Genomic DNA, 22,254 nt, shown 5'->3' with positions numbered 1-22,254 from the left:
TTTAAATTTTTACAGCAGTTAATTGCATGGAAAGTTATGATAACAACCTTGGCTAATTGTTGCTTCATTTTGAATCAATAGCGTTAAAACTTTGCTTCCTAATTCTTCATAGCCTTATAATAGCCACTTCTTTAACTAAGCCTGAATTTTCCCATGATGAACTACATGAAAAATTCCAACTACAAATTCCTACAATTTTCTAAGCGTTTACAGCAAATCAATTATTTCAATTAATGATCAGATGGTCAAAATTATAACAGAACAAATGAAGAAGGTATAATCTTTTTGTTGCAAAGGAAAACAGTTGAATTAAATTTGGGAAAACTTCCAAATTCCTGAGTGTTAGAAATTTTTTTGATACTTTGTCTTGCCTATAAGCCCCAACTCTGTACCTTTCCTTGGTAGAAAAAAATTTCCCTTTATGAAAGCATAAATAATAATTTTTATTGCCCCCTCCCCTAATGTTTAGTTTAAATAGAATTGCAACTTTTAATAGAATATCCAGAATGGCAAAATATTCAAAATGTCGGTCATTGTATGGTATGGTATGAAAACTCAATGAGTTATTTGTCATTTTACTACAAGGGGTAATATAAAAAATTAAATTTGTCATGATTTGCAAAATTTTGTAAACAAATTTAGTTCTAAATTGAATTGCTTCATCTTGCATAAAACTTTCAGTCATGTTACTAGCTAAGGGCCCAACTAAGAAATACGAATTTCTCCTAATATAAATAAATGTAGTTAAGGAATGGTGATAATGAAATTGATTTAGTAGATAAAATATCAATACAAATACAATTTTTATTAAAAACATACTAGTTTAGTCAAAGAATGCATTTTCACAAATGTGTATTTTGCTTAATTGAAACATGTTTGAGACATACCAGTAGTTAATATTGTACTCGCAGCAGATAATTCTTGATAAACATGGTAGTTCGGCAGCATGTATGTAACTACCAAATCATCTTGTCCGCATCTTATGTCTGCTTCTTCACACAATTGGGTGAAACAGGACATGGATACCAAAACAGCATCAATATCAACACTCCACAGATACATAAAGAACACAACCTAAAATATTTTATTTAAAAGTGTTATTTAAATCTTCAATATTATTTACTTGCAAAAAAAAAAAAAAAAAAATCTTAAGAGTTAAATAAAATGAAAAAAATTATGAGCACACATCTTACCTCCAATTTAATATGTGCTTGTTTACAAATTGCAATATGGCTTCCAAGATTGGCATATTCCTTATGCTTTTGCAGAAAAGCATTACGACATTTTAGAATTTCCCGAACCCACTTTAGAATTTCAGTATAATTCATAATTTGATGTTGAATGAGCTTTTGAGATATTGAAAACAGCACCTGGGAGCTAAACCAAAATAAAACACAAAATTTGTTTTAATAAAAATAACAAAAATATTCAGAAAATCTGCACTTCAAATGCAAAATATTAAACTCAATACATCATTTAATGGTTCTACCTTATTCTTTCCATGAACTGTATGCATGACTTCAGTTTATCCTTTCAAAATGATATATGTTTACTGGGCAAATAAAGTTTAACAAAATATTGATTTAATATATATATATATATATATATATATATATATATATATATATATATATATATATATATATATATAACATATTAAATAGGAAAAAAATAGAGTACCATAAACCAGAAGCCCAAAGATGTCCAAAGCAGTCAATAAACATCAATAGAACAATAAACAGACAAGGTTACAACGCAGATAAATGACAGAGATGAAGCCAGTACTCTTCAGCAGTGGAAGTTCTTAGTTCAAAAAATCTGCATTCATTTTTCACATGTGGTGCTTTTGCCCAATATAATCCTGAATGTTGACTTTTTACGAATTGGACATCCTATTCTTAGTTGTAGTATTAAAATTTTTGGTCTTTCGACCATAGGATGAAGTTTCCACTGCTGAAGAGTACTGGCTTCATCTCTGCCATTTATCTGTATTGTAACCTTGTCTGTTTATTGTTCTATTGATGTTTATATATATATATATATATATATATATATATATATATATATATATATATATATATATATATATATATATATATATATATATATATATATATAATGAATGCTGTAAAAATTAAGAGATTTAAACCAAGAAAACATTTTGCAGTTCAGTTAAAATTACAATTATGAGCAGTGGTTGGAAGTAGCAATGCTACTGTAGTAGCTACATTTTTTAGTAGTTTGTAGTGTAGCACACTACTTTTTTACTACTTTACATTACTTTTTAAAAAAAGTATCATAGTGAGTAGTTCAATACAAAAAATAGTAGTTTGTAGCGATTTCTGAAAACTACTTTTAAATAAACTTAAGACAAAAATTAAGGTTAAAACGAATTTGACTGGTGCAAATTCTATACAAGTACATCAGCCGATACAATAAGAAATAAGGCTCATAAAAATACGAGCTGACCTCAGGCATATCATTTTGACACCATACGTTCTGTTTGCTGCCATTAGTTTGTTTGGCATCGTCATTTTCATACTTCGCCAATATTTGCACTGACTAGAGCTTGACTTAAAAAGAAAAATATATGAATTAGCGATAACCGGAACTGCCAATTTAGTAATTTTTTGTTTTTTCTGGATGTTGAGAATGTCTCATGGACGAATGTTTTATATGTATTTTAAAGAGATTATTGTTCCAATACTGTAAAAGCACTTATTTTCGCGAAAATGAAGATACCGGTGATTTCGCGAGTTGAAAATTTCGTGAATTTTGTATGAACTGACCGAAAGTTGAAAAACAGAAATATTTTGTGAGGCTTAAATTTTTGTGATTACGACGGGCATGTGAAAATTAAAGTCCCACGAAAATAAGTCTTCTTCTTTTCCAGTAATTCTTTTACAGTATTCACCAAATACAGAAGCTACTGTAAATGTTATAGAATAGGATGATATTGAAGTGCCCTGGCCGGCTTACAATAAATACGAGCATTACAGTGTTATATAAGAGTATGATAACGGACATTTGTGGAAAAAAAAAGGAAAAAATAGATAATTCTTAATATTTCTTGTTCAGATGAGCAAATTTATCAATCTAAACCTTTATCGTTCAATCCTTTTACGGTGTGTGTATGTTAGGGTTGCCCAAAAAAATTGTAAGTTGACTTTTCAAGTCGTACACCTTCTTATATTTTTCTCTTTACATCAAAACAATAGTAAAAAAAGTTTCATGTAATTTGAACAACGGCAACCAGTGCCGACTTCCATCTGAAGGTGAGAACCAGCACTTGTAATGCTAGGCTTAATAAAAAAAGAAAATAAGAACTCTAAATTTCTGTTGATAAAATGTTGCCCCTATACCCCACATGCACCACAAAAACATTTATTCAATTAGAAAACATTTAGGTATCCCACACTTTCGGCTGAACCCCACATGTTGATCTGAAAATGTGTTCGCTTTTCGTTTTTGAACTTTATTTAAATTTATACATATTTTTTTAAAGATAAATAGAAAAAAATCAAGTTTTTGAAGAAAATTATAAATGTTGGACCAAATGTGGGCTATCTAAATGTTTTTTTCAATTTGAATAAATGTTTTTGTGGTACGTGTGGAGTGTGGGGCATAGGGGGGAGCAACGATTTATCAACAAAAATTTCAAGTTTTCAAAAATAGTCAAACCTCCCAATAGCCGACACTGTCAGGTAACAAGTTTTTGTCCGTTAACGGGGAGTGTCCTATATTTGGGGAGTCTGAATTTACAATGGCATTTCAATTTTGTATTTTAAACCGACACATACAGTGCATAGTTCGAAATTAAATTAATGAATATTGCTTTTATAAGGGAACTTTACTAATAAGTAAATAATTTGCTGAATCTTTTGGGAAAATAAAATAATGAGGCATTTGTAAATTGTTTCCTCTAGCTGAACAAAACTAGTCAAGCACAATGGAATCAATGTCGCTGATTTTCACCACCTTTTTTGTTTTAAGTCATAGCAAAATATATCGCAATCGGCTACTTTTCACTTAATCTGGCAATACTGTGCTGATTCCTCATCAGCGCCTGGAGGGAAAGGATGAAATGAAAACAAAACTTTCATAAGCTTTGACTAAAAAATCCCGACTTGAATGACTCCCGTTTTTGGAGAAAAGGGGTGTCAACCCTCTTATTGGTACTGGTTAGCCCCAGAACATGGTAAAGGAGTAGAAAAAATGTTTGCCACAAAAGCAGTGCTGAGTAAAAGCTTACCACACACAGAAAAATAAAACGAAACTCAGCTGATTTACTATCCGCTAACGAGGAATGAAATACATTATACGCCCATCTCGAGGGTCTGGGGATTCAGAAACTGTCCGCTAATGGGGAGTGTCCATTAAGGGAGGTTTGACTGTATATATTTTTTTAATTTGTCCCAGCATACAACTGCTGGTTCACACTTTCAGACGCACGTCGACACTGGTTGCAATTGTTCAAATTATATGAAACGTTTTTTCACAATTGTTTTGACCTAAGAGGAAAGATATAAGAGGGTATGCGACTTAAAAAATCGACTTTAATTTTTTGGGAAACACCACAGTTAAGTGTGTATGCTTTTTATTTACTTATTTTTTGAAAAGTAGCGAAGTGGCAACTACATTTCAAAAGTAGTTTGTAGTTGTTACATTTAAAAAAAAGTAGTCGTAGTTAACTACATTTGTAACAAAATAGTTGTAGTTCACTACAAAAAAAAAATGTAGTTTTTCCAACCACTGATTATGAGCTTTAGTAAACATTCTAAACAATGACGAAGCTGAAGTCTATATGTATAAACTTTATAACCCAAGTTAGTTGGATTAGGTTTGCTGTCTTGGTGACGGTGCACAGTTATCAAAACAGGATATGACACTCATGCAATACATGTAAACTTGCTGAGTTCCAACTTTAAACTTTGAATTTAACTATAAAAGGGTAAATTTAAGTTGATATCATTTTGTTAATTAATAAGGCTCTCATCATTCAGTGTGTATCATTTTTCCTTTGCACGCTCTTCGTCAACATTATTGTTCTTTCGACACTTGGTTTCAGTCGATTGATTTTTATTTGCATCACGTACACCAACATATAACAGCCAAAGGGTTTCATACGTACCTGACATCCCAAAAAGTGTTGATGGGTGACTCAGGATTCCACATTTCAATGTTAGCAGGATCATGCAGGACAAGCAAGGCTTCCATAGCTTCCTGGGCCACATCTGGCATGGAAGGTTGGTGAATCAAAGACACAAGACCATTTATCAACTCTAAAGTGCTGCTCTGAATTTCATGCCCAGCTTTACCTTGATTCTAAGCAAATAAGCAAGGAAAAAGAAGGAATTAGTAAGTTCAGCCACAGACAATTGACAAACAACATTGCATTTCAATGAGCCTTTTGAAATCATCAACATTGGCACAACCTTCCTTTGTGGGTCCTGGCTTTTCTCAGAATCAATCCTCATTCCGCTCTCCTGTCAGAGAATGCTTGGGCCATTTTCAGTATTTGGAGAGCTTTTAGTATCTCAGATATTATTATTGAACTTCAGAGTATTTAACATTAACTACAGATATATTTGGATAGTGATACTAATGTCAAAACATAATATAATTAAACATAAAATTAACAAGATATAGTGAAGTAAATGCAAAGAAAAAACTTACATTTAACATAAGGACAGGATCAGCATGTATTAATCTAACCATCCACAGCAGTAGTTTGTAACTCAAAGTTTCTTCTGATTTCTCTTTCAGTTTCAGGTTGCTTACTTTTTCTTTTAACGTGAGGCTCTGTAAGCAAATACATAATTGTACCGAGTTTTTGCACCACATAATTTTGATGATGTGAACTGAATTGTTAATTATGAATTGAAGAAAGTTACAACTTATTTCATGATAGAACTAATCAGAAATACTTGTTTACTTTGAAAATCTTTTTTACTACAGTAAAAAAAAAACAGCATATAAGGAATTGCATTTATTATTTCTCAAAGTTTTTTTTTTTTTTTTTTTTTTTTTTTTTTAACACCATAACTCACTCAATAGGTCATAAAACTTAATGAGTTATGTATAATTTAAAAGTTTTTTCCCCTCCTCTTGCGGAAATTAAACACAGTTCACATTTTGCTTTGATATGAAATATTTCAGCCTATAGAAGTTGGATGGATGTTTTGGTCAAATTACAAATTTTTGCTTGGATTGTCAAAAAGGAGAGCCAGGTAACTCTGGCGACAGAGCATGCAGCTTTCAACCGAATGGTACTGGGGTCCAGTCTCCGTTCGAGTGGTCTGCCTTTATAGCATTTTTAAAGTAAGCATTTTGCCTACAAAATCTTTGGCATTAAAATTAATGCAGCAAGAATGCTCTTTGCTTTTTTGACAACTTGATGCAACCTCCAGTTATCATATAGCTAAATTCATTACTGAACTACGACAGATTATGCATTTTTAAATCATTATCTCAATTTAGTTATTGAGTTATTGAGTCAGGAAATTTTCTAACTGGCAAACGTGAGTTTTTACATGGCATTTTTATGGCAGGGCAACGGATTTCAAGCTCGAAGTGATTTGCAGGGGTCAAGCTAGTAATAGATAAAAAATTTTATAAAAGTGCTAAAATTTTAATTTTCAACCCATATTGTTTCTTGATAAACGAATTTTGAAAATTTTATTTATATTAGCTATGAATACTTATTATTGAAAATATAAGCACACATTTTAATTTTATCACAAACTAATGCTCAGGACATGAAAGGAAATAAAAGTGCACATTCTGCTTGAAATAATCATACCAACCTGACAGAGCTGTAATAAGAATGGAAAGCATGAAATAAAGAGTAAAGAAAGTATAAGAATTAAACAAAAGCAGTACAAATTTGTACCAGTTAATTACAAACAATTATTTGAAAATATTTAAATACATTTCTTTATCAAATAAAAAATGGAAAGAAATACATCTTTAAAACTGTCTTTTTAAAGGAAATGCACTTTTCTGAAAGTGCACAGAGCAAACAAAATTTCATGATTTATTTAAAATAACTGCATGGTACACCTAAAAAAAACCCTGTAATTACTTTAAAAAACAAGCAATTTTGGGAAAGAAGAGGAATTAATTTTGTAAAAGGTATATGTCATAAAGTAGTTATTTTCATATACCATAAAAGTGAATAAAGTAGTGGGGAAACACACAAACAAAATGACATCACATATCAGATGGCATGCAGCATTTCCTTTGAATATGAAAAATGATTGGAAGAATCAAATTTTTTGCACAAGGAAAGATAAAAACAAGAAAATTTGACCAATTTTTATAACATTTAGTATAATATTATAACTAGTTAAAAGTAAGTTTTTTAAAGAATGAATTTTCACTACTAGCTGAAGGGTAGAAAAGTAAAAGAAAGATAGAAGGGGAAAATATTAAGTCTTAAAAACTAACAGAAAAATAGTTAAGCAGGAAAAAACATACTTGAATCATTCTTAATGGTGCATGACTAATGCAACCCTGAGTAACTTTCGTCAAAGTATCTGTGAACATGTTTCTTAGCTGATGCGCTTTGCTGTACAAAAGATCAATTTGAGGCCACCAAGGTAATCTTGGCTGGGTGATAATTCGATATAAAGAGCACACTAGCACAAAATGGTAGGTATTGGGTGAATTAAGATTAAGGCAAACTTTCAAAGCTTCGTTATTGTGAGGATTGATGCGAAAACATGAAACAAAGCAATCAATCATCAGATCCACATCTTGACCAATTGTGGCTTGGCTACGTGAGAATGGTTTAGCTGGATTGAAAAGCAAAACCTGTAAGAAAACAGCAAAGGACAGATTAGTTTATTCAGGGAATATACATAAAAATGCAGGCCAATTGCTTTTTGAAAATGTTAAATGAACTTTACAAATTTGTAGTTTGACTGGTGTAAGTTTTTGTTCTAACACAAAAACATTTCTAATAATTAACATTAGGAGGCAAAATTTTCTCAATGGTGAAGCAATGGCTGAATCAAATTAAACAAAATTTATAATGAGTTTAATGCTGATATTGATTACAAATATGAGATTGAAAAAAAGAAAGTTATTTGAAATTTTAAAGTTAAAGCTCATTTTAAGATGAAGATGTCCCTAACAAAATTTTAAGAATGTTACTCTATGAAGTATACAATTTCTGAAAATTCACAGCTCATATGTCTCTAAAAACACAAAAGTGAAAATCCCGGGAGGAGGGGGGGGGGGAATGAACAGTTAGAATATCTTGCTTTACATGTAAATTATTTATGCTGTCGAATCAAAGACACACCAACATCTACCTTTTTTTTCAGTTCTTGAATATTGGAAATCCAATATTTGATGCAAAGAATTCAATTATGTAGCCTTCCTGAAAACAGTTAACTTTCTTAACCACAATGTGCACAATACAAATCTTACATGCACGAGTTGTAATGACTTTCCAGCTATCACTTCCCCCTTTTTTATTAAGTAATTATATCTTAGAAGCAAGGGTGACAAATACTACTCAGATATTTACACCAAATTGGACCTTCTGTACAACAATTGGAAAGATGCATGAGTAACTACAGCTATGGAGAAAAAAAATTATTAAGAAAAGAAAAAAACTTGAAAACATATTTTTAAACATTCCATTTTTACCTTTAAATCATTAATGACAGTTTGCACTAGAGAAAACACAACGTTGTTGCTGTCTAAGATGTTAATGTAAGTGGATGTCTTACAGAGGCGCACACAAGTCACAGCTGCTGCTTCACACAATTGTTTGCTGACGGCATGAGGAATGAGAGCTTTCTTAACACTATCAACAAATTGGCGCTAGAAAGAAAAAGCCCAGAAATATAATTAACATGCTTTAAACATGGAATAACAGATTTATTCAAAAACATTATTGAAACTTCCCTTATGCCTACAAATGTTTTCACAATTAAAATATTACAAGTATACGAATCTGTCTGCCAATTTGAAAGCTTGCTGTGATACTAATAGTATGAAAGTGAACTTAAATAAATCGTACTGCCTGACTTTTTCACTTATGCACCAATCTTTGGATCTTCAGCTGACATATTAAGGTACTCAAATGGCCCAGAGCAATAAATTAACATATCTTAGTGTGATGTTTGACTGCAAACTGTCATGGGAGCCACATGTAGAGGATATGTTAAACCATGCTACGAAGAGACTCAAATGTCCTTGAACGCCCTGTTGGGACAAGGTGGGGTTCCACTGGACAACATTACTCCAAACGTATCTAACGTTCAATCTCCCCCTTCTGACTTACTGTTGTGAGCCACTTGTTGTGGCCGGGGAAAATGACTGGTTATAAGCCCTTAAGATCCAAATTTAACAGAAGGCCTTAATTCTTTGGGAAAAGATCATCAGAGTACTTGGATGTCTTTCACTCAGGAATGAAGTCAATCAAGACCTGACTAAAAATCTAATGACCCAGATGGGCTAATGATATGGGCAAATAAATAGGGATAGATATGTTAGATTAGTAGACTCTGTTTACACTTAAAAAAAAACATTCTTTGTTCTTTATACTTGTTTTTTGCTTCCAACTGTTCATAATCTGTCCTTTATATACAAAAAAAATAATAATAATAATAATAAAATAAATAAATAAATAAAATAAATAAAATATTAGCATTTATTTCTACCAATATTTGCTATTGCATCCGATAGTGATTCAAATATGAAAACTGCTTGTATCATTGTCACTTAAAAGTAGAGATAATGACAGTTTACTGATGAGATGATGACACTGTTGTTTTAGTTTTGGTCAGGTGCTGTATAACCACAAGTTACAACAATATGCAAATTTAATAACTTATGAAGTTCTCTAATAGGCAGGTTAAAAATTGCGGCTTTTTTGTTCTTACAATTTACAAAAATATTAACTTATAATATTACAAATAACATACAGTAATCCTACATCAAAAGCTAAGACTATACAGTAAAAAGTGGGGGGGGGGGGGGGTGAGGGCGTAGAAGATGTTTTTCATACAATAAAACCCTTGAATAACATACAGCCACTCAGGAAAAAAAATAACAAGAGAAGTGCATAACCTCTTAACCAAAACTTAGTTTACTCGGTATGTCTTGGCATAAACAAAAAAAACAAAAAAAAATAGAAAAAATGATCAACGGGTATTCTTTTACCCTGTTGATCATTAAAAAAAAAATTTTGACACATTTTAAAGACAAATTATTTTTCTTACTTTTCGATAATGCTTCGGGGAAAATGGAGCTCCGGCATCTGCATTCACAATTTCTTCTAAAATTTTCTATAAGGAAAAAATATATATGTTTAGAAGACTGAGTACATGAGATTATTCTCCAAGAAAATGCACAAAAAAAAAAACTATACTTACAGCACACAGCACTAAGAGCATCATCTGTAGAGGCCACGTTGCTAATCTTTTTTTGTTATTATTTTCGGCAAAGTTGTCTAACAAATCAAACAGTCGATCACAGCAATCTACAACAATGATAATATTCATTTAACAATCTAGAATTTTTTTTAACTGAAGAACAAAATTAAAAATATAACAAAGTAGTTTTCTAATAAAGTAAGCAACCAGTTTGTTTGCATTTCTACATATAATAACTTGCGGTGCCAATGGCATGATGGTGTTGTCAGAGACATGAGGAAACCCAAATAGAAAAATTTATAATTAAGGCAATGAATAAAGCAAGACAGCTGTTAAACATACCCAGAAGTGGAGAAATAAATGTAAGAACTAAGAAAAAATAAATAAAACAGATAGTTACAAAATGTTAGTCATAAAAAGAGAGGGAGAATAATAAAAGAAAAGTAAAATGAAAAAGTAAAACCATTTGACATGCCTAGTAGAAAACTAGAGAAAGATGCTATTATTTATTTATTTTTTTTTTCAAAGGCTGGATCTTGGTAGAAAAAGGGACCCTCCTTCTGGCAAACTTTCTGACTATTTCATCCAAAAAGGGGGGGGGGGAGGGTCTCTAATTTTAAATGTAACAATATGTGAAAGCTTTATCTACAATAACTTTTAATTTAAATTGCCAATTTGTTTCACTAAGAGTATGTTTTAAAAGAAATTTATTGTATCAAATGAAAAAAATAACAAGCAGTTCTCAAACAATTCAAAAGTTCTCAAACAATACTACTTTAATAAAATTGGTTGGTTCTATTAGTTTTAGTGGCACAGGAGTCTTTATAGACTATCCAGCTCTAACTTTAATACCATGGAAACTAATACCAAGGACATGAAAATAAAAGTTGTTGGCTGAAACTGACAATTTTATTATTGGTTAAACAACATAAATATGATCTAAAGTATTTCTACTCTCCTCTTCCAATGAAATTTGAGGCATTTTTACTAGATATAAAAAGATCATTTTTCGGGATTTAGGGATCAGGGATATAAAAATGGAAAACCAAAAAAAAAACTTTGCAAAATGATGCCAAAATTGTATTTTAATTAATCTATGCTGATAATACTAATGATTAACATGATGAACACTAGAGCTGAGTTTAGCTAAAAATGCAATTAAAAACAGATTTCATGCAAATTTTTGCACACCTCTCAGATTTTTCCAGAATGTTAAAATTTAATGATTTGATTCATTCTTGACAAATTCATACCATGAAATAATCATAGACTTTGTTTTACAATCTCTGGAGCAAAAAAAAAAAAAAAAATAATGAAGAATTTAAAAAATAAACTCATAAATGAACAAGTGGCAAGACAAAAAAAAAAAAAAAAAAAAAAAAAAAAAGTCTTAAGAGAATTTATATAGGAAACAGGAAATTCCTTGGCTTTACATTAGTTTAAAAAAACCAAGATCTTTTCAGGGCCTTTCCACAGCTATAGGAATCTCAAAATAAGTTAATTAAAGCATGTAGAAATACAGTTACATCTTTAAAAAGTAATTCAACATGAAAAGAAAGGAAAGCTAAAGTATTGGATAAGAACATTCTAGAAAATTATGTTTATAGGAATTTTTAATCATTACAAATGCAACATTACCAGCTAATTCCTCATTGGTTTTCCTTTGTAATTCCATAAACTCTTGTGGGTATGTATCCATCCAATTCCAAATAGCCTTTCATCAAAAAAAAAAAAAAAAAAAAACAAAACAAGATTATTAGCCTAGTGACAAAAAGTATTTCATCAGAAATTTTAAAAAATAAAAGGAAATACCTTTTCTAAACTGTTCATCAGAACTATATAAACATTTTTCTTTAAACTTTTAAACTTTTGATTAATCTCTAAAGAAATAAAAAATGATTATAACTTAATGTGGTGAATAAAGCACAAATCGCTAAAGTTGCATGTATGAAATAGAAAGAAAAAAAATACCATTTAACAATTTTATTAATCTTGTAACATCTAAATTTATATGTTGAATAAGCTCAATGTCAATTAGGTCAGGATTTTCTTCATTGCTGTTAGACAGTTCCTGCATTCTGAAAAGGGAAACTTCATTAATGATACAATATGGAGCACAAAGATCATAAATATTAATAGGTACTTTCCAGACAAAATATTTCTTTACTTTCTTGTTCTTATGATTTGAAAAAAAAAAAAAAAAAGATCAAATGTTATCCTAAATAAACTGTTTACAATGATCTCAACCAATGATATCTTTCGATTTCTTACAGCTAAGCTCTCTGCATCCATTTTGGCAAAAAATGCAGCAGTAGAAAAGGAAAGAAGCAAAACAAATCTGAGATCTAAAGTAAGAAATAACGATATCAAAAATCACAAATTGCAGATTACTGAAGACACGTGTTTCGGCGTTACAAGAAACACCTTTTTCAATGCAAAAGAAATGAGCTTATGGATGAAAAGACATTTTCATCGATAAGCTCTTTTTTTTTTGCATTGAAAAAGGCATTTCTTGTAACGCCAAAACGTGCGTCTGCAGTAATCTGCAATTGTGCTTTTTGATAGTTATTTCTTACTTTACCTTTCAGCACAAAGGTATTTATCTCAAATCTGCAATCATTTAGAAGTTATGAACTTTTTAGCAACATGCTTAACAGCATGCTAAACTAAATTTCTCTCAATAATTAAAGGCATGTTTGGGAAGCTGAAGTATAGTATGCATTAAAAATTTTATATTTCGTACAAAAGAAAAAAAAAATTATTCTCAGTACATAATTAATAAATTGCATATTTACAATCTTGCAAAAGTGTTTAAAAATCATGTGCTGATATTGCAACAAGAATTAAAAATAATGTTTAAAGAAACTTTATAAGTTTTCAGGACATCCTAATTCATGAAACGAAACTTATATGGTAAAAGTTTCCTTTGCAATAACTAAAACAAATTAAAATGTAAACAGTCTAGGATTTTTTTCATTGTTGTAAGCACAAGTAATGGACTTGATAATTTAATCAATATATATATATTTAAAAATGTCAAATACTCTGCCAAGAGTCCAATGCTCAATAGCAAATGAATTCTCTTCACATCTATGGATACAATATTTATAATTCAACATTAAATTCAGGCAAGTAATTAAATGTCCTTATAATTTTAACTCAAAGAAAACAAAAAAACTTCTTACCGAGCAGATATTCTGCTAAATACAGCATTGAAATTGTTTAAACTCAACGAAAATAAAACTTTTGAGGCTAAATTTTTAAGCTGCACAACCATATGGTTTTCACTAGGAACATCAATAAACTGAAAAATAGAAATTTACTGAATCAGACAAGAAGAAAATTAAAATCTAAACAAAAGTAAATGGTATAAAATATCATACTAAATGATTTGCCAAAAAATGTTTAAGTTTTGATAAACAAAATAATAGACAGATCAACACTTATATAACAAAATATTAAATTTAAACTACATTTAATTTACAATAATTTACGATTTTAATTTACAATTAATACGGACTACAAACTTTAAAATGCCTTTTTTTTTTCTTTTTGATAAAAAATCTATCATAAAAACAAAGTTTTGAATATAAGACAAGCCACATGGTGAATACAAAAATTACTCTTTAACTTGGAGAGGTTGCATTACTTTTTATGTTTCAAATAATCAAAGTTTAAAAAAATTCCACATAAAAAAAAATAATAAGTAAAACTTAAACATCAATCAAAACCTTGATAGTCAAATCTTTCACATCGTAAGATTTCATGTAAAATTAATTATTTGTTATAAAAAAAAAAAATTTTTAAATTTAAAAAAAAACCACACACACACAGTTTGCTTAAACGTCTGAACTAAATTACTTTTTTTGATACTTTAAACACAAGAAATAGAAATCTAAGTTATGAAATCTCTAAAACTTGTAGTGTAAACGATGTTGTTGAAATGATGTTATTTATTACATTCAAACATGTATGAGGAGATAATACTTGACAAAATATACGTATAAACAATACAAAAATATATATATATGGAGTTAGCTATACAAGGAAAATAATTCCCTGTTCCCTATTTAACTATTGATGTGTAACTCATTGATTAGCGTTTTGATTTGTTATTTGAAAAATGATTCTCAATTGAAGCTAATTTACATGAAAATACCAAGACTGTTTTAACCACTGCTAGAAACTCTTTAAAATACATATGAGGCAGTGAGAAGCAAAGGGATGTAAGTGGCAAAATTAAAAATTTGGAGGTAACCAGTACAAACGGTAGGTGAACCATTTGTACTGTCTTGGGGCAAGATATAGTACTAGTACCCCTGGTAGATGCTGTTATAAAGCAGGATTTAGGGAAACTTTTCAATGAAAGTCGATCAATGGTTTTACTTTTAAACATGTTTTACTCAAAACTTGGAAAATGTCCACTTGCATCCCTTTGCTTCTCACTGCCTCATATGTTTTTTATCTTTAAAATTTGAGCTCTATTTTAAACTTTCCTTTATAATAATACCAGGAAGGAGCCAGAAACTTTTGTACAGGGGCAGGTAATCTTCAGTCCCTTTCCCCTCCATATGCTACTGAGCACCCTGTCCTCCCCCCAACTGCAATTAAAACCCTCTCAAATTACCCCCACTCCCCTAAATTTTTTAATGGTTCAACCTGTGCCATGGATCATGTTCCCCAACTTTTTATCAAACGTCATATTTCTTTAGGCAGATAGGCTGATCATGTTACCGTAAGCTTTGAATATATTATTACAGCTATGAAATAGTTGGATACATTTACATACACATGTTATAGCACACAACTAGTGGTTAGAAGTGAAAGAGTGTTTTGAAAAAAACGTTAAGCTCATCAGAGATGATTGTTCTTTTGAAAATGAAGAAAAAAACTCAAACAGCAATAGCCCAGTAAACAAACCCAGTCAATTCTTTGAATTATAACACACTGAGAAGAAATACCTGACAGAACGAAACAGAAAAGGATAACATTACTTCCATATACTATTTTTTGGGATCTAAAAATTTGAAGTTTGGTAGTAATCATAAACAAATTCCTGTCACAGGGGGTCAGCTGACCTTTTGACTGTCCCCTGAATCCACCCTTGAATAATATCTTTTCCTTGGCACAACAATTTAAAAGAAAATGTCGCCTATACTTTTTCTGAGCATTTTACAATCATTTATGAAAGTATTGCCTTTTATTTTCCAAATGCTTGATAGACAATTTGTAGCAAGGCACATGTACTTTACAATCTTTATTCAGATTCATTGCATTATACACTGCAGCAACATAAATAACTGCAATAGTTTAATAAATAAAGTAAAAAGTAATTTACATACCTGACATAGCTCTCTTAACAAGGATTTAACATTCATAGCTTCATCATATCTTGAAGTTTCCTTAGGTTGCTACAGAGAAATGTTATGCATTTTATGACAAATTGCTGCATTACACTTTTAAAACTAGAAAACAAATCATAAACAACAACTAATTATCAATTCTCCACCTGCCCTAATATTTTTTAAATAAAAATGTTCTCCATTTGTCCTATTTCTTTTTTTTAATGTAAAGTAGCAATATATTTTCACTATAATAATAATAATAAACCTAGCTCATATTTTTTTAAATTTAGAAACGCCGGAGGAAAAAACTCTAAAAACCCAAAAAATAATCCAGCAATTCAGAAATTCTAATAGTACTGCTTTTGATAGATACAGGGCTCCCAACACATTTTAGCTTCAGAAAAGGGTAAAAGAGGACCATTTTCAATCAAAAAGGGGACTAAAGAGGACCAGTTAGGATCAAAAAGAGGACCTTGGGAGGACCACTCATAGTTAAACTCAGGGAAGCACCAAAAGGCAAATTAGTTGCCGGCTGCTAAATTTGTGAACATAATTCGTTAATCAACTATAATAATGATACAATTCCTTTATCACCTGTGAAACTGATCTTTTTATCCGTTGAATAATATTATTTACACAAATATTTGGATGGGGGGGGGGGGGGGTCAGCACTTAAGGCAGCCTCTTTAGAACTAAATAGGCATAATGATACATTTTGACTTGAACCAGGGATGCTGGTAGTCTCACTGAAGGATAGATGAAGCTGCGCTTCATCTTTATTTAGTTGAAAATTATTTTATATGTTTTTCTGTCTCGTAATGCTTCTTAATTGCGTTATATCTCTCCTCAATCGATATTAATCTATCATACACCAAACAAAAAACGTTATTCTCTTTTTGTTTTCTCCAGTCTCTAATTTTGTTCCCATCTTCATCAGTTTCATCTAACTATTTGCTGAGAAATTTGCACTTCCCCATGACTCACAGTGAAACCAAAAAATAATTGTTTTGATTTTGAACAAAGCTACAACTGAGTTTATAATAAAATTATTTTATATTTGAATTTTAAATTTAATCTCTTATCAGAAAGTTCATACCCTTTAGGGAGAAAAAAAAAAAGCTCTTTTCAAGAGTAAAAAAAATATTTTTCAAGGTACTACCGTAAATTCGCACTATAAATATTACATGCAGGTTTCATTTAATGCTAACGTATAAATAACAGAAAGTAAGATAAAAAATATAGGAAAACAAACTGCTTTTTCTACAAGAGACACTTTGATAAAAGATCTACTGTATTGAAAGTTTTCCTAAAAATGTCTGAAATGCTTAATCACAAAAAGAAGCAGATCACATAAGGCTTATAGTTTTGCAATTTTCATTTTCAAAGTATATTTCAAGAATCATAAAGCTGAGACTTAAAAAAAGAAGAAAAAAAAAAAAACTCCATGATTGCAAGGCCATGAGTGTTTTGAACTTTTATGGGGGGGGGGGGGACTAATTCCCCTCTTTAGCAGGCAGCATGACAATGACATGATGCACATAAATCCAACTTTATAAACTTTTATAATTCAACTTTGTTTCAAATACAAACACAAAGTTAAAATGTTATGCACTCAATTGTTTACATTTAATATCCCCCCCCCTACAAAAAAAACAGTAATAACCGAAAATAAGCTAATAATAATTAAAATTAAGTTTGCAAAACTAGAAATTTGAATTAAAAACAAAAAATTATTATTATTTAGTTATTTAAATAAAAATTAAAACGAGTTAATCTAATGTAGCATGTCAAAATAACTTCAAATTGCCAAAGATATAAAAATATTTATTAAATGGAAAACAATTGGAAGCTCAGATAAGCAAATTTTCACGAACCAAGTTCAATTTTGGCATGTTTCCCATAAAATAAATTTATTTATTTCCTACTAAATTAAACATAAAACATGTTAATCTAAGGTAGCATTTGGGAAAATAACATTCGATTGGGCAAAATATTTTAATATTTTCATGATGCAAAAAGATTGAAATTTCAAACACTAAAATTCATTTTCGGAAGTTCGAGTAAGTTCAATGTCGCCATGGTTTCCAAAATAATTACTTCGTTAATTATTGAAATTTAACGAAAAATAAGCTAATCTAAAGTAGCATATGTCAAAATAACTTCCTAGTGTCATAAACATCAAAATATTTACAAGATGCAAAAGGATTGAAATTTCAAACGCGAGAAGTAGTTTTACGCGAAGTCCGAGTAAGTTCAATGTTGTCATGGTTTCCAAACTAATACTACATATCGAACATATGTTCAGAAAATTGCACTGATGAAATATTTTTAAAAGAATTACAAGCAATCTAAAGTATGCTTTAGATTGCTTGTAATGATTTTTGAAAGAATTCAAGCAATAAAGAAACTTTTTATATTTTTTTCAAGCACTTGGAAAATGAACTCTTTTTTTTTTTTCCAGAACATTTCAAGGGCATAAAATTTACAAACATGTGCGCCTGTAAAAAAAAAAAAAAAAAAAAAAAATTAGCGCCATGCACCACGAGATTATATACCGAACTCATTTGCAAAAGGAGTGGTTCATAGCAGCGTTACTATTACAGTTAATAACGCGCGACAACTCTAAGGCTAAAACGTTCCGAGTTATGGGATGTTTCCATAATAGTACAGTAAAATTAGGCCAAAAAATGGCCAAACCCAAACATCCAAAAAAAAAAAAGTGAAACCTGTTGCAAATTACTTCTTACCCTTCCAGCAAGAAGGGGTAAAAAGTCCCAGCACTTTGCGCGTCGGGTTTTGGGGGGAAGGGGGGGAGACGAAATAATCCTCTATTTAAATAAGAATAATTTCTATTATTAAAAAAAAATTCTGAAACCTCGCAGAAACCACTCTATAATAGTAAAAAAATGAACTCTCACATAAAAAATTCTAATTAACAGGGGTGTACAGGCGGGGGGGGGGGGAATGGGGGGGTGTCCATGGAGCAGCTTTGCGTCATTGGAATTTTTAAGGCAGTTTTTTCAAGGGGTATTTCTTTCTTTATTGAGGACTTTTATTCTTGATGGGTACTCCGTCACATTTAAGGGGTGCACCATCGCATTGAGGGGGGGGGGGACCCTGAATTTACATTCCAAAATCACAGTGAGTGCACATTTGCAGTGAAGTTCACGAAAAAATTCCCCTGACTTAAACTTTTCCAAAGTACAAAATGCCTCACAATGATATGATAATGTCAGAATGATAATTCTAAAAGATCTAAGCGAGCTCAGTAACCAAATTATTTGTGACTGGAGTTATTAAACTGTTTAGAGAGCTGGAAAAAAAAAATCCTGTGCAGCATAAAAAAAGTCCAAATTGACCAAAGTTTCCCTACTTCTTCTTGATTAACTTACTTCAACTTTTCTACAATCTTTTGCCATCACCGTAAGGGTGGGACAAACCGGAATTGCCAATAGAGAGATGGGCAATGCTGCAATTCTGCACCCTCTAAGTCGGTGGGGGTTCTCATTTGCAAACACCAAGCTACCTCTCTTTTACGCAGCTGGTTATGTGAATTATGCTAAATATGCGGACATATACTTGCAACTCTATCTGAAACTTTTGAGTACATTATGCGATAAAAAAAATTTGATCACATCAAACATCAGCTATCCATCGATCTAACGCAGTGACAAATTCAGGTGGTCTAGAACCTGTAGTGATTCAACGATAGAACAAGCCTTGATGAGAGCAATGAGCAATACATCAATAGAATGCTAAATATTTACATCTTTTTGTCTCCCAGTTTGGAAATCTCAATCCGTTTCTAAAGCCCCAGAAGTTTCTTCCCTCTCAAGTTGGTATGGGTATTGCTCGCTGATGATAAGGTGAGTTGCGATAAGACCTTTAACGTTCGGGTAGTAACATCAAATCATATGGAAGGCAAACAATTTTGTGGCATTTCTTTGTAAAAAAGGTAAGCAGTTATGTCTTTAGCTTCTGTTACGAGAGTAGTTACTATCTGTAAAGATGTGTAAGCCCAAACCATCTTTTACACCGAATGGTATGAACAATAAAGATGGAATAACAAATTGCTAAAAACTTCTGGTACGAGTTATGCGCTGATCCTCCATCAGTATTCGATGAATCTGGTTTCAGAAGGAAAGAAATCCTGTATCGTTAAAGTACTATTATCTGAAGCAAAAGGTTCATCCAAAATCACAGAACGAACAGCTGGTTTCATATATGAGGCAGTGAGAAGCAAAGGGATGTAAGTGGACATTTTCAAGTTTTGAATAAAACGCGTTTAAAGATAAGATCCTAGGTAGACTTTCACTGATTTTTTTTTCTAAATCATGCTGTATAGAAGCAACTACCAGGTCTACTAGAACCATTTCTTGCCCGAAGATATAGGAGAGGTTCACCAACCATTTGTACTGGTTATCTCCAAATCTTTAATTTTGCCCACTGCCTCATATGTAATAGAAGGAAGATATCCGCTTGAACATATTTTTGGTAATGATATGTAAGCTTCAAGGAAATATGCCAGCAATGCAGCGTGTAGGTCACTTGTAAGTATGGGAAAGCTAGTGTCATTTTTGATGAGTGTAAAGAAAGCACCACAGAAATATAAATGAAGTCCTATTACAACAGCCAAGCCTTCTGCTCTAGAAGACTTTCTGCGTCTCAAATCTTGTGCTTGCTCTGAGGGGTTCATTGGATATAGTGAATGTTTGAAAAGTCTGAAAGTAGACTGAAGTGCTCAATTATATGCACAAACTGTGTTAGACATAGCTGCAACAATAACGATTTTGCTGAGGATCTAGATTCCAAAAAACATCTTGATAACGAAGACTTTTTGTTACAAGCTTAGGAGAAATCATTTGAAAGCAAAAAACAGTTCAGCGTTATTTTTCTGGCCATTTAATCAAATGTGCACCATCAGAGGGGGTGGGGGGGAGGATAATATTTTAGTACATAATTTCGTTTTGGGACGTGAGCTACTGTTCTTATGGGGTGGACAGTCCTGATTTATGCATTTTAGATTTGCATGAAATAACACTTTTACTTGAAATAAAAGGTGGGGGGGGGAGGAGGAGGATTTATTTTATTTGGCAGGGGGGGGGGGGTGTTGTAGCTTTGAGAGGAGGTGCACCATCGCTCTTGGAAAATGGACACACTTGATTTCTGACAATTTTCTTAGCATAAAATAATGTTTCCATATGAAATGTATGGAGGGGGGTTCGGGGGTACTGCTTCGCTTTACGGGGATAGGAGGGCTCTGTAGCATTTGTGGGTTTTGTCATCCCTCTTGGGGGTCAAACACCTTTAATTTTATGCTTTTAAATTTAGTATAACATAATATTCTCACTTTAAATTTATTCTAAAAATTCTGAAAAAATACTCAACACTGCAATTTTTAGATGCCCCCCATTCCAAAACCCGACGCACAATGGGGTGGGACTTTTTACCTGTTCTTATTGGGGGGGGGGGTAATAAACAATTTGCACCAGGTTTAGCTTTTTTTTTTTTTGGATGTTTGGGTCCGACCCCTATTTTTACTGTACTATAAGTCTCAAGAGCTTGGGATCCAATGAAAACTTTGAAATAAAGGAATATTCGAGATCGGAAAGTTCATTTGTTATTGCAAACGTGAGGCTGAAATTCCGAGCAATATCTGTAGCACCCTGCTCCGCGATTCGACGTCATAACTCCTCCCCCAAACCTCTCTTTTTTGTGGATTTACCATGCTGCAGCGGTTGAAGGAGGAGTAATGATGTCAATCTGAAACGACATAATACGGGAAAGTCAGGTTAAGGCGCCGCGACAGCGTGTTTGGGTGTACAGTACTTTTTAACGTAATCGAAAACTTTTAAAATCTGATTTTTAAGGAAAAACATTATAAAAGCGGACTAATCGGACCAAAATGTTAAAAAGCGGTCTAAAGCGGACTTAACCCTAAAAAACGGACTTTGGCGGGAAAAGCGGACCATTTGAGAGCCCTGTAGATAGCAAAGTAAGAGTAAAATGTACAATTTTGAAATTTTGTTCAACTTAGGAACATAAAATGTGCTACACATAACACTAAATAGTTTACTTGAGACAGTTATAAAATGAGAGAGAGAGAAAGAGAGATAGATGTGAATTTTAAAAATGTATTCAGCTTTCTAGTTTTAATACTTGGTTTCTTTACCTTATATAAAATCTTAGATGCATAACTAACTCAATTTTTAAAATATTAGCATTACACAAATACCAAATTAAAATTAAGACATAAAGGCAATGCAAAATGCCTTTGTTAATGAGTTCAAACATCACACTTTTGGGCTTTACAATTCATTTTTTGAAAAAATAGTCAATGTACAGGACTTTTAAAAGATTCGTAAACATGTTTACTCAAAGTAGTAGGGTAGTATGTTGTAGTAGTCAAAATATATTGAGAATTGGATAAAAATAGGTTCCTCTATTCATTTTTTTGAAAAAATATTTTAACAAATTTAGGCTTAGAAATCAACAAAATTAGTGAAAGATACCACCTA

General features: G+C 31.5%; 1 protein-coding gene across 1 annotated transcript in view; it reads right to left on the bottom strand.

The window, feature by feature from the left end:
- Positions 1 to 22,254, bottom strand: part of LOC129221135 (neurofibromin-like) — a 110,652-nt gene that overhangs the window by 64,950 nt on the left and 23,448 nt on the right. Inside the window, exons 4-16 of the mRNA XM_054855580.1 lie at positions 15,734 to 15,802; positions 13,577 to 13,695; positions 12,363 to 12,469; positions 12,204 to 12,271; positions 12,030 to 12,105; positions 10,392 to 10,498; positions 10,239 to 10,304; positions 8,659 to 8,835; positions 7,480 to 7,815; positions 5,677 to 5,802; positions 5,132 to 5,325; positions 1,194 to 1,377; positions 888 to 1,074 (exon numbers count right to left, since the gene is read on the bottom strand). Coding sequence (XP_054711555.1) covers positions 888 to 1,074; positions 1,194 to 1,377; positions 5,132 to 5,325; positions 5,677 to 5,802; positions 7,480 to 7,815; positions 8,659 to 8,835; positions 10,239 to 10,304; positions 10,392 to 10,498; positions 12,030 to 12,105; positions 12,204 to 12,271; positions 12,363 to 12,469; positions 13,577 to 13,695; positions 15,734 to 15,802 — 1,816 coding nt within the window. The remainder of the gene's footprint in view (positions 1 to 887; positions 1,075 to 1,193; positions 1,378 to 5,131; positions 5,326 to 5,676; positions 5,803 to 7,479; positions 7,816 to 8,658; positions 8,836 to 10,238; positions 10,305 to 10,391; positions 10,499 to 12,029; positions 12,106 to 12,203; positions 12,272 to 12,362; positions 12,470 to 13,576; positions 13,696 to 15,733; positions 15,803 to 22,254) is intronic.

The sequence above is a fragment of the Uloborus diversus genome, chromosome 4 (assembly GCF_026930045.1).
Source record: "Uloborus diversus isolate 005 chromosome 4, Udiv.v.3.1, whole genome shotgun sequence".
NCBI classification, from domain to species: Eukaryota; Metazoa; Arthropoda; class Arachnida; order Araneae; family Uloboridae; genus Uloborus; species Uloborus diversus.
Note: the sequence above shows the minus strand (reverse complement) of the source record. Positions and strands in the feature narration are given on the sequence as shown.